The sequence below is a fragment of the Paralichthys olivaceus genome, chromosome 7, assembly GCF_024713975.1.
Source record: "Paralichthys olivaceus isolate ysfri-2021 chromosome 7, ASM2471397v2, whole genome shotgun sequence".
In the NCBI taxonomy this organism is placed as follows: Eukaryota; Metazoa; Chordata; class Actinopteri; order Pleuronectiformes; family Paralichthyidae; genus Paralichthys; species Paralichthys olivaceus.
Genome location: NC_091099.1, coordinates 5,166,266 through 5,183,439, shown reverse-complemented (window position 1 = coordinate 5,183,439; position 17,174 = coordinate 5,166,266). Strand labels below are relative to the sequence as shown.

General features: G+C 42.1%; 1 protein-coding gene across 2 annotated transcripts in view; it reads left to right on the top strand.

Annotated features, from left to right (window-relative positions):
* ptprja (protein tyrosine phosphatase receptor type Ja) overlaps window positions 1–16,423 on the top strand; it is a 32,608-nt gene extending 16,185 nt beyond the window's left edge. Inside the window, exons 10-39 of one of the 2 annotated variants that reach the window (XM_069528734.1) lie at window positions 227–487; window positions 579–842; window positions 1,418–1,684; window positions 1,920–2,180; window positions 2,272–2,535; window positions 3,451–3,717; window positions 3,953–4,213; window positions 4,305–4,568; window positions 5,484–5,750; window positions 5,986–6,246; window positions 6,338–6,601; window positions 7,517–7,783; window positions 8,019–8,279; window positions 8,371–8,634; window positions 8,938–9,204; window positions 9,292–9,552; window positions 9,842–10,108; window positions 10,810–10,959; window positions 11,074–11,278; window positions 12,228–12,343; window positions 12,449–12,536; window positions 12,622–12,666; window positions 12,911–12,998; window positions 13,290–13,380; window positions 13,594–13,670; window positions 13,843–13,977; window positions 14,331–14,447; window positions 14,543–14,703; window positions 14,810–14,945; window positions 15,045–16,423. In XM_069528734.1, coding sequence (XP_069384835.1) covers window positions 227–487; window positions 579–842; window positions 1,418–1,684; window positions 1,920–2,180; window positions 2,272–2,535; window positions 3,451–3,717; window positions 3,953–4,213; window positions 4,305–4,568; window positions 5,484–5,750; window positions 5,986–6,246; window positions 6,338–6,601; window positions 7,517–7,783; window positions 8,019–8,279; window positions 8,371–8,634; window positions 8,938–9,204; window positions 9,292–9,552; window positions 9,842–10,108; window positions 10,810–10,959; window positions 11,074–11,278; window positions 12,228–12,343; window positions 12,449–12,536; window positions 12,622–12,666; window positions 12,911–12,998; window positions 13,290–13,380; window positions 13,594–13,670; window positions 13,843–13,977; window positions 14,331–14,447; window positions 14,543–14,703; window positions 14,810–14,945; window positions 15,045–15,194 — 6,047 coding nt within the window. In that variant the 3' untranslated portion in view covers window positions 15,195–16,423. Of the gene's footprint in view, window positions 1–226; window positions 488–578; window positions 843–1,417; window positions 1,685–1,919; window positions 2,181–2,271; window positions 2,536–3,450; window positions 3,718–3,952; window positions 4,214–4,304; window positions 4,569–5,483; window positions 5,751–5,985; window positions 6,247–6,337; window positions 6,602–7,516; window positions 7,784–8,018; window positions 8,280–8,370; window positions 8,635–8,937; window positions 9,205–9,291; window positions 9,553–9,841; window positions 10,109–10,809; window positions 10,960–11,073; window positions 11,279–12,227; window positions 12,344–12,448; window positions 12,537–12,621; window positions 12,776–12,910; window positions 12,999–13,289; window positions 13,381–13,593; window positions 13,671–13,842; window positions 13,978–14,330; window positions 14,448–14,542; window positions 14,704–14,809; window positions 14,946–15,044 lie in introns of those variants that run through there. The other variant, XR_011243479.1, reaches the window with a different exon arrangement.
* The last annotated feature ends 751 nt before the right edge of the window (window positions 16,424–17,174 follow it).

Sequence of the window (17,174 nt, the reverse complement as noted above, 5' to 3'; positions counted from 1 at the left end):
TTATTTCTGTACCCAAGCGCTGTCACCTTTCACCTTTACTGTCTGGAGTTAGGTTTACATCTCTTATATATCTTTCAAACAATCAGGACCCAAAACTAAAACTCAATATGCAAAACAACCAAAACATTTGTAGTAAGGGAAGCTAACAGCTAATTTAACAGGATATGACATTAGAGGAGCTCTAATGTTGCTGCTTTCAAATGAACTCTCTCTTTTCTACTTTTAGGGCCTTATGGCATTGGAGGGTTGGAGGCTGAAACCTTAAACACAACCGCTGTACGTCTGGAGTGGATGAAACCTCAGGAGTACAAGAATGAATTTAGGTATCGAGTTCAGACGACAGGCTGTGGCTCCCACAACAAAACCGTCACCGATGAAAACGCACTGATCTCAGAGCTCCCCTCTGGGACAAACTGCACCTTCTGTGTTTTCGTCATTGCAGCGGATGGCACCGAAGGAGAGGAAAACTGCATCTCACAGTACACTAGTAAGAATCTCACCTGTCATTTCTCTTTCTTTAGTTCACATTGTCAAAGTGGTTAATTATCTTAAATCTCTCCTTCTCTGTAAATGAACAGAGCCTGAGACAGTGCAAGTCAGTCTCTCCAGTCAGGGCTCCAATAGTTCAGTCCTGGTGTCGTGGACCTCACCTCCTGGGAGCGTGGAACATTTTAAGGTTCATCTCAACAGCACGTCTTCAGGTTTACAGGAAAGAGAGCTGAACTCTACCAGCACCTCCTCTCTGTTTGACGGCCTGTCTGCAGGGACATTTTACACTGCCAGTGTCTTCACATTTAGTGGACCCTTCAATGCATCATCTGGATTCATCACCAACGCAACTTGTGAGTATGATACATACGTAGGATTTGAAAGTTTTTCAAAGAATACTGTTACGTTTTTCAGGATTTATTCTTTTGGATTTACCATGGAAATGAAATAGTCTTAACTGTCTGTAATCTATGACCACACAGAGAACTTCATTTTACAGTTTTACCATTCACCCATTCACACTTCAGTATTAGGAATGGGGGACACAGGGTTCGAACCTCAGACCTACTGTTTAGTGGACAACTCTCTATCTCCTGAAGCACAGCCGTCCCATTTACTGCACATTAGGAACAACAGGGACATATTCTTTGACTTTTTTTTGGTCATCACTTTTACATGTCTTATAAAACGTGTCATCTTGTAGCACTGCAGTGAGAAGCACTACATGAAGACACAATGAACAGTCTTCACGGTGCATTCAAGGACATGATGCACAACAACATGAGTCACCACTGTAGCATCACACAGGCTCTTCAGCATGACAGCACTTGTTTGTGGAAGGACAATAATATAAAAAATGTTTCAGTTTGATGAATGACAACATGAGTCTCCGTGTTGATGTTAACATGCTTCACCTCCACCCCCACAGTCCCTAACCCTCCTGGGTCAGTTGTGGTACTGAGAAAAACTACCAGCTCCATTGAAGTCAGGTGGGAGGCTGCTCCTCTGATGTCCGCTGCATCGTTCTTCTACAAAGTGACTCACACACCATCTCAGGGAGGAGGATACATCACCTCCAACACCAGCCACACACTTGACTCCTTGCTTTCTGGGACGTCCTACAACATCTCCATCGCCACTGTGGTTCCCAGGGGCTTTGAGAGCGAGAAGGTTCACATCTATATGGTTACTACAAGTAAGGTTTTTATTTCTGTACCCAAGCACTGTCACCTTTCACCTTTACTGTCTGGAGTTAGGTGTACATCTCTTATATATCTTTCAAACAATCAGGACGCAAAACTAAAACTCAATATGCAAAACAACCAAAACATTTGTAGTAAGGGAAGCTAACAGCTAATTTGACAGGATATGACATTAGAGGAGCTCTAATGTTGCTGTTTTCAAATGAACTCTCTCTTTTCTACTTTTAGGGCCTTATGGCATTGGAGGGTTGGAGGCTGAAACCTTAAACACAACCGCTGTACGTCTGGAGTGGATGAAACCTCAGGAGTACAAGAATGAATTTAGGTATCGAGTTCAGACGACAGGCTGTGGCTCCCACAACAAAACCGTCACCGATGAAAACGCACTGATCTCAGAGCTCCCCTCTGGGACAAACTGCACCTTCTGTGTTTTCGTCATTGCAGCGGATGGCACCGAAGGAGAGGAAAACTGCACCTCACAGTACACTAGTAAGAATCTCACCTGTCATTTCTCTTTCTTTAGTTCACATTGTCAAAGTGGTTAATTATCTTAAATCTCTCCTTCTCTGTAAATGAACAGAGCCTGAGACAGTGCAAGTCAGTCTCTCCAGTCAGGGCTCCAATAGTTCAGTCCTGGTGTCGTGGACCTCACCTCCTGGGAGCGTGGAACATTTTAAGGTTCATCTCAACAGCACGTCTTCAGGTTTACAGGAAAGAGAGCTGAACTCTACCAGCACCTCCTCTCTGTTTGACGGCCTGTCTGCAGGGACATTTTACACTGCCAGTGTCTTCACATTTAGTGGACCCTTCAATGCATCATCTGGATTCATCACCAACGCAACTTGTGAGTATGATACATTTGTAGGATTTGAAAGTTTTTGCTGGTGTCATATCCAGTAAATTAATGCATCAAAGATTGTAGAACTTACTGATAGTTGCAGCTTTAATTTACAGAATCAGGCCCAGCAGGTTGAAGGGAAACATTGAACTGACACTTTTAAAGATGAACAATTCTCAATACAGTTTGGTTTATTTGTTACAGCAGCAGCTCTCCTGGTTCAGAGAGCTGAGGATCACGGGTCATATCCACCGTTCAGTTGTGTTTCAGTTCAGTGTGGGACACTTCACAGTCAGAGCTCCTGTCATCACATTGATTAGTTTGTTTTGTCTCTATATAAAAGAAACACTCCAGTGCTTGACCATTGAGCCCAACAGAATGAAACACCATTTGTGGCTGCAGAGGGCGCTGTTGTTCACTCAAAGATACATAGTGCTGCTTAAAGTGTTATTTAAATCACACTGCTGACAGAGGAATCACAGATGAACATGGTGAACTTTGACCCACGATAGTTGCTCTGTGCCCTGAGAAGGTTCTGAGTTTGAACTTTATACCCAGCCGGGTCCTTTCTGTGTGGGCTTTGAATGTTCTCCTCATGTCTGCGTGGGTTTTTCCAGCTTCCCACCACAATCCACAGACGTTCAGCTGAGGTTTACTTTAGACTTTAAAATGTCCACATGTGAGAATGTGAGTGGGAATGGTTGTTTCTGTTTGTTGACCCTGTGATATGCTAGTGACATGTCCAGGGTGTACCCCACCTCTTTCCCAATGTCAGCTGGGATTGACTCCAGCCCCCCGTGACTCTCAGAGGATAAGCCTGATAATATAAGCCAGATAATTTATGGAAGGATGTTTCAGTTTGATGAATGACAACATGAGTCTCCGTGTTGACGTTAACATGCTTCACCTCCACCCCCACAGTCCCTAACCCTCCTGGGTCAGTTGTGGTAGTGAGAAAAACTACCAGCTCCATTGAAGTCAGGTGGGAGGCTGCTCCTCTGATGTCCGCTGCATCGTTCTTCTACAAAGTGACTCACACACCATCTCAGGGAGGAGGATACAACACCTCCAACACCAGCCACACACTTGACTCCTTGCTTTCTGGGACGTCCTACAACATCTCCATCGCCACTGTGGTTCCCAGGGGCTTTGAGAGCGAGAAGGTTCACATCTATATGGTTACTACAAGTAAGGTTTTTATTTCTGTACCCAAGCACTGTCACCTTTCACCTTTACTGTCTGGAGTTAGATTTACATCTCTTATATATCTTTCAAACAATCAGGACCCAAAACTAAAACTCAATATGCAAAACAACCAAAACATTTGTAGTAAGGGAAGCTAACAGCTAATTTGACAGGATATGAAATTAGAGGAGCTCTAATGTTGCTGTTTTGAAATGAACTCTCTCTTTTCTACTTTTAGGGTCTTATGGCATTGGAGGGTTGGAGGCTGAAACCTTAAACACTACCGCTGTACGTCTTGAGTGGATAAAGCCTCAGGAGTACAAGAATGAATTTAGGTATCGAGTTCAGACGACAGGCTGTGGCTCCCACAACAAAACTGTCACCGATGAAAACGCACTGATCTCAGAGCTCCCCTCTGGGACAAACTGCACCTTCTGTGTTTTCGTCATTGCAGCGGATGGCACCGAAGGAGAGGAAAACTGCATCTCACAGTACACTAGTAAGAATCTCACCTGTCATTTCTCTTTCTTTAGTTCACATTGTCATAGTGGTGAATTATCTTAAATCTCTCCTTCTCTGTAAATGAACAGAGCCTGAGACAGTGCAAGTCAGTCTCTCCAGTCTGGGCTCCAATAGTTCAGTCCTGGTGTCGTGGACCTCACCTCCTGGGAACGTGGAACATTTTAAGGTTCATCTCAACAGCACGTCTTCAGGTTTACAGGAAAGAGAGCTGAACTCTACCAGCACCTCCTCTCTGTTTGACGGCCTGTCTGCAGGGACATTTTACACTGCCAGTGTCTTCACATTTAGTGGACCCTTCAATGCATCATCTGGATTCATCACCAACGCAACTTGTGAGTATGATACATTTGTAGGATTTGAAAGTTTTTGCTGGTGTCATATCCAGTAAATTAATGCATCAAACAGTGTAGAACTTACTGATAGTTGCAGCTTTAATTTACAGAATCAGGCCCAGCAGGTTGAAGGGAAACATTGAACTGACACTTTTAAAGATGAACGATTCTCAATACAGTTTGGTTTATTTGTTAGAGCAGCAGCTCTCCTGGTTCAGAGAGCTGAGGATCACAGGTCATATCCACCGTTCAGTTGTGTTTCAGTTCAGTGTGGGACACTTCACAGTCAGAGCTCCTGTCATCACATTGATTATTCTGTTTTGTCTCTATATAAAAGAAACACTCCAGTGCTTGACCATTGAGCCCAACAGAATGAAACACCATTTGTGGCTGCAGAGGGCGCTGTTGTTCACTCAAAGATACATAGTGCTGCTTAAAGTGTTATTTAAATCACACTGCTGACGGAGGAATCACAGATGAACATGGTGAACTTTGACCCACGATAGTTGCTCTGTGCCCTGAGAAGGTTCTGAGTTTGAACTTTATACCCAGCCGGGTCCTTTCTGTGTGGGCTTTGAATGTTCTCCTCATGTCTGCGTGGGTTTTTCCAGCTTCCCACCACAATCCACAGACGTTCAGCTGAGGTTTACTTTAGACTTTAATATGTCCACATGTGAGAATGTGAGTGGGAATGGTTGTTTCTGTTTGTTGACCCTGTGATATGCTAGTGACATGTCCAGGGTGTACCCCACCTCTTTCCCAATGTCAGCTGGGATTGACTCCAGCCCCCCGTGACTCTCAGAGGATAAGCCTGATAATATGAGCCAGATAATTTATGGAAGGATGTTTCAGTTTGATGAATGACAACATGAGTCTCCGTGTTGATGTTAACATGCTTCACCTCCACCCCCACAGTCCCTAACCCTCCTGGGTCAGTTGTGGTACTGAGAAAAACTACCAGCTCCATTGAAGTCAGGTGGGAGGCTGCTCCTCTGATGTCCGCTGCATCGTTCTTCTACAAAGTGACTCACACACCATCTCAGGGAGGAGGATACAACACCTCCAACACCAGCCACACACTTGACTCCTTGCTTTCTGGGACATCCTACAACATCTCCATCGCCACTGTGGTTCCCAGGGGCTTTGAGAGCGAGAAGGTTCACATCTATATGGTTACTACAAGTAAGGTTTTTATTTCTGTACCCAAGCACTGTCACCTTTCCCCTTTACTGTCTGGAGTTAGGTTTACATCTCTTATATATCTTTCAAACAATCAGGACCCAAAACTAAAACTCAATATGCAAAACAACCAAAACATTTGTAGTAAGGGAAGCTAACAGCTAATTTGACAGGATATGAAATTAGAGGAGCTCTAATGTTGCTGCTTTCAAATGAACTCTGTCTTTTCTACTTTTAGGGCCTTATGGCATTGGAGGGTTGGAGGCTGAAACCTTAAACACTACCGCTGTACGTCTGGAGTGGATGAAACCTCACGAGTACAAGAATGAATTTAGGTATCGAGTTCAGACGACAGGCTGTGGCTCCCACAACAAAACCGTCACAGATGAAAACGCACTGATCTCAGAGCTCCCCTCTGGGACAAACTGCACCTTCTGTGTTTTCGTCATTGCAGCGGATGGCATCGAAGGAGAGGAAAACTGCACCTCACAGTACACTAGTAAGAATCTCACCTGTCATTTCTCTTTCTTTAGTTCACATTGTCAAAGTGGTTAATTATCTTAAATCTCTCCTTCTCTGTAAATGAACAGAGCCTGAGACAGTGCAAGTCAGTCTCTCCAGTCAGGGCTCCAATAGTTCAGTCCTGGTGTCGTGGACCTCACCTCCTGGGAACGTGGAACATTTTAAGGTTGATCTCAACAGCACGTCTTCAGGTTTACAGGAAAGAGAGCTGAACTCTACCAGCACCTCCTCTCTGTTTGACGGCCTGTCTGCAGGGACATTTTACACTGCCAGTGTCTTCACATTTAGTGGACCCTTCAATGCATCATCTGGATTCATCACCAACGCAACTTGTGAGTATGATACATTTGTAGGATCTGAAAGTTTTTGCTGGTGTCATATCCAGTAAATTAATGCATCAAAGATTGTAGAACTTACTGATAGTTGCAGCTTTAATTTACAGAATCAGGCCCAGCAGGTTGAAGGGAAACATTGAACTGACACTTTTAAAGATGAACGATTCTCAATACAGTTTGGTTTATTTGTTACAGCAGCAGCTCTCCTGGTTCAGAGAGCTGAGGATCACGGGTCATATCCACCGTTCAGTTGTGTTTCAGTTCAGTGTGGGACACTTCACAGTCAGAGCTCCTGTCATCACATTGATTAGTTTGTTTTGTCTCTATATAAAAGAAACACTCCAGTGCTTGACCATTGAGCCCAACAGAATGAAACACCATTTGTGGCTGCAGAGGGCGCTGTTGTTCACTCAAAGATACATAGTGCTGCTTAAAGTGTTATTTAAATCACACTGCTAACAGAGGAATCACAGATGAACATGGTGAACTTTGACCCACAATAGTTGCTCTGTGCCCTGAGAAGGTTCTGAGTTTGAACTTTATACCCAGCCGGGTCCTTTCTGTGAGGGGTTTGAATGTTCTCCTCATGTCTGCGTGGGTTTTTCCAGCTTCCCACCACAATCCACAGACGTTCAGCTGAGGTTTACTTTAGACTTTAAAATGTCCACATGTGAGAATGTGAGTGGGAATGGTTGTTTCTGTTTGTTGACCCTCTGATATGCTAGTGACATGTCCAGGGTGTACCCCACCTCTTTCCCAATGTCAGCTGGGATTGACTCCAGCCCCCCGTGACTCTCAGAGGATAAGCCTGATAATATAAGCCAGATAATTTATGGAAGGATGTTTCAGTTTGATGAATGACAACATGAGTCTCCGTGTTGACGTTAACATGCTTCACCTCCACCCCCACAGTCCCTAACCCTCCTGGGTCAGTTGTGGTAGTGAGAAAAACTACCAGCTCCATTGAAGTCAGGTGGGAGGCTGCTCCTCTGATGTCCGCTGCATCGTTCTTCTACAAAGTGACTCACACACCATCTCAGGGAGGAGGATACATCACCTCCAACACCAGCCACACACTTGACTCCTTGCTTTCTGGGACGTCCTACAACATCTCCATCGCCACTGTGGGTCCCAGGGGCTTTGAGAGCGAGAAGGTTCACATCTATATGGTTACTACAAGTAAGGTTTTTATTTCTGTACCCAAGCACTGTCACCTTTCACCTTTACTGTCTGGAGTTAGGTTTACATCTCTTATATATCTTTCAAACAATCAGGACCCAAAACTAAAATTCAATATGCAAAACAACCAAAACATTTGTAGTAAGGGAAGCTAACAGCTAATTTGACAGGATATGAAATTAGAGGAGCTCTAATGTTGCTGCTTTCAAATGAACTCTGTCTTTTCTACTTTTAGGGCCTTATGGCATTGGAGGGTTGGAGGCTGAAACCTTAAACACAACCGCTGTACGTCTGGAGTGGATGAAACCTCAGGAGTACAAGAATGAATTTAGGTATCGAGTTCAGACGACAGGCTGTGGCTCCCACAACAAAACCGTCACAGATGAAAACGCATTGATCTCAGAGCTCCCCTCTGGGACAAACTGCACCTTCTGTGTTTTCGTCATTGCAGCGGATGGCACCGAAGGAGAGGAAAACTGCACCTCACAGTACACTAGTAAGAATCTCACCTGTCATTTCTCTTTCTTTAGTTCACATTGTCAAAGTGGTTAATTATCTTAAATCTCTCCTTCTCTGTAAATGAACAGAGCCTGAGACAGTGCAAGTCAGTCTCTCCAGTCAGGGCTCCAATAGTTCAGTCCTGGTGTCGTGGACCTCACCTCCTGGGAGCGTGGAACATTTTAAGGTTCATCTCAACAGCACGTCTTCAGGTTTACAGGAAAGAGAGCTGAACTCTACCAGCACCTTCTCTCTGTTTGACGGCCTGTCTGCAGGGACATTTTACACTGCCAGTGTCTTCACATTTAGTGGACCCTTCAATGCATCATCTGGATTCATCACCAACGCAACTTGTGAGTATGATACATACGTAGGATTTGTTTGACAGTAATCTGATGCATCAAAGAGAAGGTTTTGTATAATTCCCTCAGAACTAATTCACACAAATCATATTATTGTTGATGATTTTGAATGAATGCTGTTTTAATTTTCAGGTTTTTGTTCCATTAAATATCCTAGTTTAAAATCTTAATGGTGTATTCAAGGACATGATGATGTAGAGAGTGACAGGAGAGACAATATCAGTGTTTCAGTTTGATGAATGACAACATGAGTCTCCGTGTTGACGTTAACATGCTTCACCTCCACCCCCACAGTCCCTAACCCTCCTGGGTCAGTTGTGGTAGTGAGAAAAACTACCAGCTCCATTGAAGTCAGGTGGGAGGCTGCTCCTCTGATGTCCGCTGCATCGTTCTTCTACAAAGTGACTCACACACCATCTCAGGGAGGAGGATACATCACCTCCAACACCAGCCACACACTTGACTCCTTGCTTCCTGGGACATCCTACAACATCTCCATCGCCACTGTGGGTCCCAAGGCCTTTGAGAGCGAGAAGGTTCACATCTATTGGGTTACTACAAGTAAGTTTTATTTCTGTACCCAAGCACTGTCACCTTTCACCTTTACTGTCTGGAGTAACATCTCCCAAATATCTTTCACACAATCAGAACCGTTGCATGTGGAGTCTATCGTGGCTCGTATGACAGAAGAGGACAAAATCACAGTCGCATGGGAACCTGCTGATTACACGGGACGCTTTCATTACCGTTTCAACTGGAATAGCCGACATGGGCTCAAAAGTATCAAAACACAGGAAACAAATTATACGATGAACGACCTGGATCCTGGCAGCCAATATAACTTTAGTGTCACCCCAGAGATCTCTGACGAGAAACCGGGCAATACAACATGGAATTCCAGCTGCACAAGTATGGTCATAACTTTTTTTTTTACTGCAAACCGTTTTAAATAATTATGTATTTCATCAGTGCATGGATGGAAAATGTAAGAAGAAGGTTTGTTTGAGGTGTGACGATTGTTAGAAAGGGTTTCATTCTATTTTCAAGCTTATGTTGCTGGCAGTTTTCTTGAGGAAATGGAGAAGAAATCTCTGATGCAGAGATAGATTTTGTTAACATAGAATGATTATACTTTAATATAATTGTCTGTTTACTAGGAATTTCCCTAACATACACACATTTCTGTTTGGTGCTGCAGATGCAAGCCCAGTGAACAACTTAACATGTGAAGGTCCAAACAAACCAAATCCACAAATCATCCTGTCCTGGACCAAACCCAGGGGCCAGCACTCCGGTTTACTGGTCACTGTCGATGACAAGAGCTTCAACCTCTTGACAAATACCTCCTACAATTATACTGTGTTCTACCTTCGTCACTATACTAAATACCGGCTGACTGTGAAGACGCTGAGCTGTGGACAGTCCAGCTCTCCTGTGTATTGTGACAGCTGGACTGGCATTACAGGTAGGACGTTAAAAGTTCACTTTGACCTCACAGAACACATTTCTTGCCTTGTGAAAGCAACATCTCAGAAACACCCCAGGGGAATCCATTCACATTGATCTTACAGATGAGCTTGACCTCAATTTGGCAAAGGACAAGGTCACTGTCCTTGTGAACACAAGTGTTCAGTAATATTCTGAGGGAATTTCTTCAAATTTGTCACAAACATTCGCTTGGACTCAAACATGAACTGATTTGATTCCAGGTGACGGTGGCCTCACAGAACCCCTTTTTCCTTATGAATGCATTATCTGAAGAACGCCTAAAGAGAATCGTTTAAATTTGCCCAAAATATTCACTTGTTTTGGCTTCTTGAACATGATGTCTAGAGTCTGTCTTTAGGGAATTTCTTAAAACTTAGACCAGTTGTCACGTGTACTCAAAATTACTGAGTACAGTTCAGAGGTCAAAGGTCAAAGATCACAGTGACCTCATATATATGAGTCTGGACAACATGCATGTAGACTGAAACTGATTGGAGCATGCATACAACAACAAGGTGGATATTCTATTTATGCCTGTTGTGAATTACCCTTTTTTTCTATTAGTGCTCAAAGATGTCCAGTCATTTCCTCTATAACTAGAATTACGATAAAATGATATGGTTAGCATAAATATTTAAAAAGATTTAATGTGATTATTTATTTTATTATTTTTAAAAGATCCTCCCATCGCACCCAACTTTATCGCAATGTTGGAAGTGACTGAGCAGGCACACAACAAGTTCTCCCTTCAGATCAACAGAGAGCTGCTGAATGACTCCAGAGGGCCAGTCACACATGTTGGGGTGCTGGTGACAAATAACCCTCCTGGTGGGTTCTCTTTTTTTTCTTTAATGTCAGGATATTTCATTTGAATGGCTTATGACATGAACTTTTAAAAACCAGTTTCTGTATTTGGTAATTTCTTCATTTCTGTCCTTTCAGATAATTACACTTCACATTTGAAGGAGTACGTGGGGAAAACTTATGATCAGTGGAGGGACGATAAAACTCCAGTGTACCTGGCAACAGTCAGAGAGACCAAACTCCAGTCACGCAGTGCTGGGAACTATCTGAGTATAACAGTAGGAGATGAAACTAAATGGGAGGGCTACAGTAATGGTGCTCTGGACGCCAATGGACAATACAGGTAAAAACTAAATAGGACACTGTGTACAATATCATAACTTCTTAATTATTGCTTTGGGATTTTTACATCAAAATGAAGGTTTGTTATATTCAAGCCTTTGTAAAATGATACAGTGCTGAATAAACAGCACATAAATCCATTATTACTATATATTATTATGCATCTGGTGTCTTTGGTGACATTAACCAGAAGCAATGCGTTACCCAGAAGTGATTGGTTTGCCAGAGGTCAAGAGGGAGCAACTGTATATGGAGATGAAAATCACTGCAGCAACTCAGAGCATGGTGAAAAGACAACTTAGGAAGTGTCAAAGGAAAGTTTGTGATGCTCCTAAGTAGGATGGCACTCAGTAGAGCATATACCTCCACAGCCCTTAGATCCAGATTTTTATTTGGAATTATTCACATTCATAGATCAGTCCCCTTAATATGTCAGATTTTTTTCATGAAGATCGGTGTTGTCCTGAGGCCTCCTGCAGTGGTTGCTGGTTCGGTTCGGACATGGCCTGTTGCTGCATTTTCCCCCACGGTCTCCCCATTTCCTGCCTAAACTGTGCTTGCAATAAAGCCAAAGAGAAAATGCCAGTGTTGAAGAAAGTGATACAAATTCCTCTGTCCTGGACTAATTGTATTGGGTCCTTCTTGGCTCGTGTCCAATCGTTCTAAGATTCTTCAAAATCTGTTCAGTAGTTTTTGAGTAATCGTGCTGACAAACAAACAAACGGACAGGGGTGACAACGTGTGTGTCATGTAACGTGTCGACAGTGTTTGTGTAACGGGGAGACAAAGACTCCAAGTTAGGAAGTTTTTGAGCCCAATCTGGTTATTTGTGTTTTGTACAGATCAAGCAAATGATACAGCATAAGAGAGAAAAGAAAAAACACCCGAGTCAAAGTATCAGAAAGTTAAGATAAATGTTAAAGTTGGATTTTAAATTTCTTATCCTGCAGATATGCCATCGTGTTGTTCACCAGTCTGCCACTGCAGAATCGTCTTGTGGATTACAATGTGATGCTGGCCTCAATAACAGGCTTCTCCCCTGTTATTGAACTCCCACAAAACCCAGGTACAATCATACAACCTGGTTTCTGTGTTTTACTTTTTGATTCTCCATGAAACTGTCTTTTTCTCACATGAAGTTCTGTTGTCTCTCTGTAACCTTTGATTCCAGCTGTCATTAGCATTGCTGTCGGAGCAACACTGGGCATTTTTAGCGTTCTTTTCATCATCCTCATCGGCTTTATAATCTACTGGAAAAGGTTTGCAGTTGTCATCACTGATAGAAATCACTATTACGTCAGTGTGAATAGAACTCAATTCTAAACTCACTGTTTATGTCTGTAGGTTTTCCAGAAAAGACCCGTCAGACATCCAGATTCACTCCATGAGGTGAGGTTTTCATTGTTGCCAGTTTATTTCAAGTTTAAAGTAAATTGACAAAGAGTAGCAGCTGTCAGTCAATGTTGCTTTTTCCTCTTTCTTTTTCCAGAGCCAAAGTGTAAGTAAAAATCCTATAAATAACTAAAGTGATCATATCTATCAAGTGTCACACACTGCGACTGGAACAGACTGAACTGTACTGAAGTGGTTAACGGAACATTTCTCCCTTTATCTCTGGTGCCTGTTTGAGCAGGAGTGTGCCTGTGAGGGTGGAGGACTACGAGGCGTACTACAAGAAGCAGAAAGCAGACTCCAACTATGGCTTCGCTGAAGAGTTAGAGGTGAAACACGATCTCAGTATTTCAGGGCTCCATATACAGCTATTCAAAGCAGACAAAAACATTTTTAGTCTTCATTGATATCAGTATCAAAATAATGTTCAGGATTTCTTTTTTCCTGTTAGTTGATTTGGAACCCTTTTATAGCCTTAAAATGCACACACAACAAATACACAATACAGAAACCAGCTGCAAAGAAAACAGAAATAAAGAGGAACAGAAAACAAAAACAAGGCCACCAGATTTTGAGTCTTGCATCCATCCAATCATTCATTCCTCCCTTTCTTTCTAAAGGACCTGAAGGTAGTTGGTACAGGTCAGGCGAGGACGAGCGCTCTGACCTTAGAGAACAAGTCCAAGAACCGCTACACCAACGTGCTTCCATGTGAGTCACCTTAACAGCTCCACATCCTCTGCTTTCCACAGTAACACTGCTTAAACCATCGTCTGTCATACGTGTATCTTCTGCCATAATCCTAATTTTGTTTGGACATCTGATGTCTGGTATACATCTTGTAGTTCAGTGACGGTTTACACGGAAATACACTGAAATAATTCCATTGATTTCCATTCATTACCCTCTTTTGTCACCTCCTAGACGACTTTTCAAGGGTGAAACTCTCTATCATCCATGGAAGCCCATACGATGACTACATCAATGCTAGCTACATGCCGGTGCGTACTGACACTCTCTGCTTCAGTCATCGCTTCAGAATATAACAACATAACTGCTCATTCTTTTGCTTCATGCCGTGATGTTCAAACTATTCCACCTTCGTCCACATTGAATCTCAGAGAAGTATTAAATGGGACGGGTGTGTCGGGTTCTGTGGTTTTTATTCGGCAGGGTTACAACTCCAGGAAGGAGTTTATTGCAGCTCAGGGTCCTTTGCCCATCACAGTCAACGAGTTCTGGAGGATGATATGGGAAAAGAATGCACAGACTCTTGTCATGCTGACACGCTGTAACGAACAGGGACGAGTGAGTACAAACGTAGACCTACATAACAGTGCCCTTAAATTCAATCAAGCTGCACACAGTTGCACACACATAGAAATCAACCTAAATATGCCGGATTTCTGTCATCAAGATCAGTGATTTATTCCCTGGGAAATTGGTGAAAATCTTATAAAAACGCCCTCTCAAAGTTAAAGAAAGTGATTTAAAAATGTGCACAAAACTTTAATTGGTTCTTCCCTGTCCCACACCACTTCCTTCTGTCAGGTTTCAAGGTAATCGGTCCAGTCATTTTTGCATATTCTTGCTTACAAACAAACCCAAAAAATCTCCTTGAAAACAAAGTCTCCAGATAAGTGACGGTTTTCTCCTTACAGGTGAAATGTGAGCAGTACTGGGGTTATGGCACCAAGCACTTTGAAAACATCACTGTGACAACAACCTCTGACATACCACTGGAAGACTGGACCATCAGGGAGTTTGATGTTAAAAATGTAAGTGTAAAAATCCTCAAGGTGCAGCAGCAACAGCCATCACCCACCAGTGCTTATTCAGGGTCTGTTTTGAGTTTGTGTTGTTTGTTCTTCAGTTGAAAACTGCAGAAACGCGCTCTGTGCGTCAGTTCCACTTCACGGCCTGGCCGGATCACGGGGTCCCACAAACCACTGAGCTCCTCATCAACTTCAGACATCTGGTCAGAGAGCATATGGACCAGTACTCCAGACACTCTCCTACTGTGGTCCACTGCAGGTCTGACTGAACACACACACACACACACCTTCAAACCTATGTAAATGTCTTGAATGAATCTGATGTTCTGTTCCTCTCTCGTGTTGTCTACCTCGTCTGCTCTCAGTGCTGGTGTTGGTCGTACAGGTACCTTCATAGCCATTGACCGTATGATCTTCCAGATTGAAAGGGATAATAGCGTGGACGTTTATGGCATCGTCCATGATCAGCGCATGCACCGGCCCCTTATGGTGCAGACCGAGGTAGGACACGATCATATTCACTGTGGTTTGGATTGCATGTGTCTTCTTATGCATGTTTGTTGAAATGATCCATGTGCTTTGTGCTTGTTGTTCCTGCAGGATCAGTATGTGTTCTTACACCAGTGCGCCATGGACATCATCAGGTCAAGAACTGGAAACAATGTAGATCTGATCTACCAAAACCTCGCTGCGCTCTCTATTTACGAGAACATAAAACCCAAAAAAGGTCACAAAAACTGCGATGCATGAGCGAGAGAAGCTGCTCAGGCCTCTCTTTATTTTCTTAACAAAGATCTGAGCAGACATTTGTAAAGTGAAGGCTTTAAATAGATTGAGCTGTATTTATTTTTATACCCGTGTCATTCTTGATCAGGAACTTTTCTCGATTTAAATGTTTTTTTTCTGGTATTTATTTGTTAAAAAATGTCGAATGTCTGACAATTAGGAAGAATGTTTATTGAAATTTTTGATGGTGTACAGTCACATAATTCAAACATTTTTCAGACTGTATGTAAACATCTGTTTTGGATTAGTTTGTAAGTGATTTATTTTTTCTGCTTGCTTACTACTGTATATGACTTACTGTTGATTACATTTTCAGCTCAGGTTAATCGTTGTATACTTGTAAAGGCATTTTACATTCATGTTTGACATAAGAAAAACTTAATTGAACCTTTAAAATGTCCTTGTGAAAAAGACTGTTGACATGAACTTGTCATAGGAAACTATGTTTTCTGTATCATATTTTTGAAAAGTTGGTCAGATTGTTTTTGCAACTCTTTTACCAATTTAAACTGTGCAATGTCTTTAAATGAAGTTGTGTTGGAGAATACGTTGTATTTGTACGCCCTGTAGTAAATGCACTGGATGCATTGGATTTTCTATACTTTCCACATTTTCACGTATGTAAGATTTTTTGGTCGTCAGTATCTTTGATTATATTTTTGCCTGTGCTTTGTGACTGTTTGGAACGTTTTGCTGTTTATCCTGCATCTGACATCATTATTTAAGATTATGGGTCACATCATTAAACAAAAGCTCAGGAACTCAAACAATGAAAAATGACATTTTATTGGTTAATGTGCTGTTTAAAAAAATCCACCCTGCACAAGTGTGTGCTTTGCATAGTTTTTCCTAAGAGAAACAACAGGCATCACTTCCTGCTGCATATCTGCTCTATCAAGGGACACTTCCTGTGATGTTGAAACTGGTTTATTTTTTTACCTTCTAAATGGCAGAAGTTTCCACAAGGCATGGTTTGTTTTTTTTAAGATAAATCCTGTGCAGTTACGCAGCAGATTATTTTAAAACTACCTTATAGGTTGATAGCACATTCTGATTAAAAAACAAGAGTAGCAAATAGTTGTTTTAGAGATGCTTTATGAGATGCTTGCTGGTACAATGCAAAAATAAATAAATTAGTAAGGTTTAAATATGTGTATATTGTTTAATTTGTGGAATAAAATGGCATTAAAAGATGTGACTGCATTTTTCCTTAACATATGTTCATGTGTGTGGTTTGAACTTGGTAAGTTTGGTATCGATCTCCTCTGAAGAACTCACTACAATATAAATGCTTTAAATGTAATAACATAATTTTTACTCTCGTCATTTGCTCTAAGTTGATGTCACAGAATACAGACAGTTATTGTTCTGGATAAAATTGTACAAGAAGATGATTCTGCCACGAAGAGGGTTATGTTTTCACCCCTGTCCATTTGTTTGTCAGATGAATTAATTAATCCTGACAGAAAAAAAACAGGACTCACAAACATGTGTGCAATTTGATGCAGCTTGTTTAAATGTAAGAAAACTATCGGACCTTGGCGGTTGCATGTCCTCTCGTGAGAGACATTCTAGTTGAAAACCTGCCACAGAGGCTCTGTAACAGCTGTATTTGACATTACACAACTGATGAGTTCATTCTGCAGATTGTTTCTGAATTGTTTCATTCAAACGGAAATATCAGATGCATTCTGTGCTGCGTGCCGCAGAGGAAGATTGAGAGATGGTGCGCCTCTGCATTATTCAGAGCTCCATAAAGTTTGCAGGTAGCTAAGTGCACCCCCAGAGGATGAATAAATGATACCATTTCTGTTTTTTTTTTATTTCATGAGAAACAGACACAGAGCGTCTTACACATATTTCAAAAGGTCCTTGTTCTACAGCTCTTCCCTCCCATCAGACCTACACTTTGAACAATATGATGGTGTTTTAACAGCAGTCATT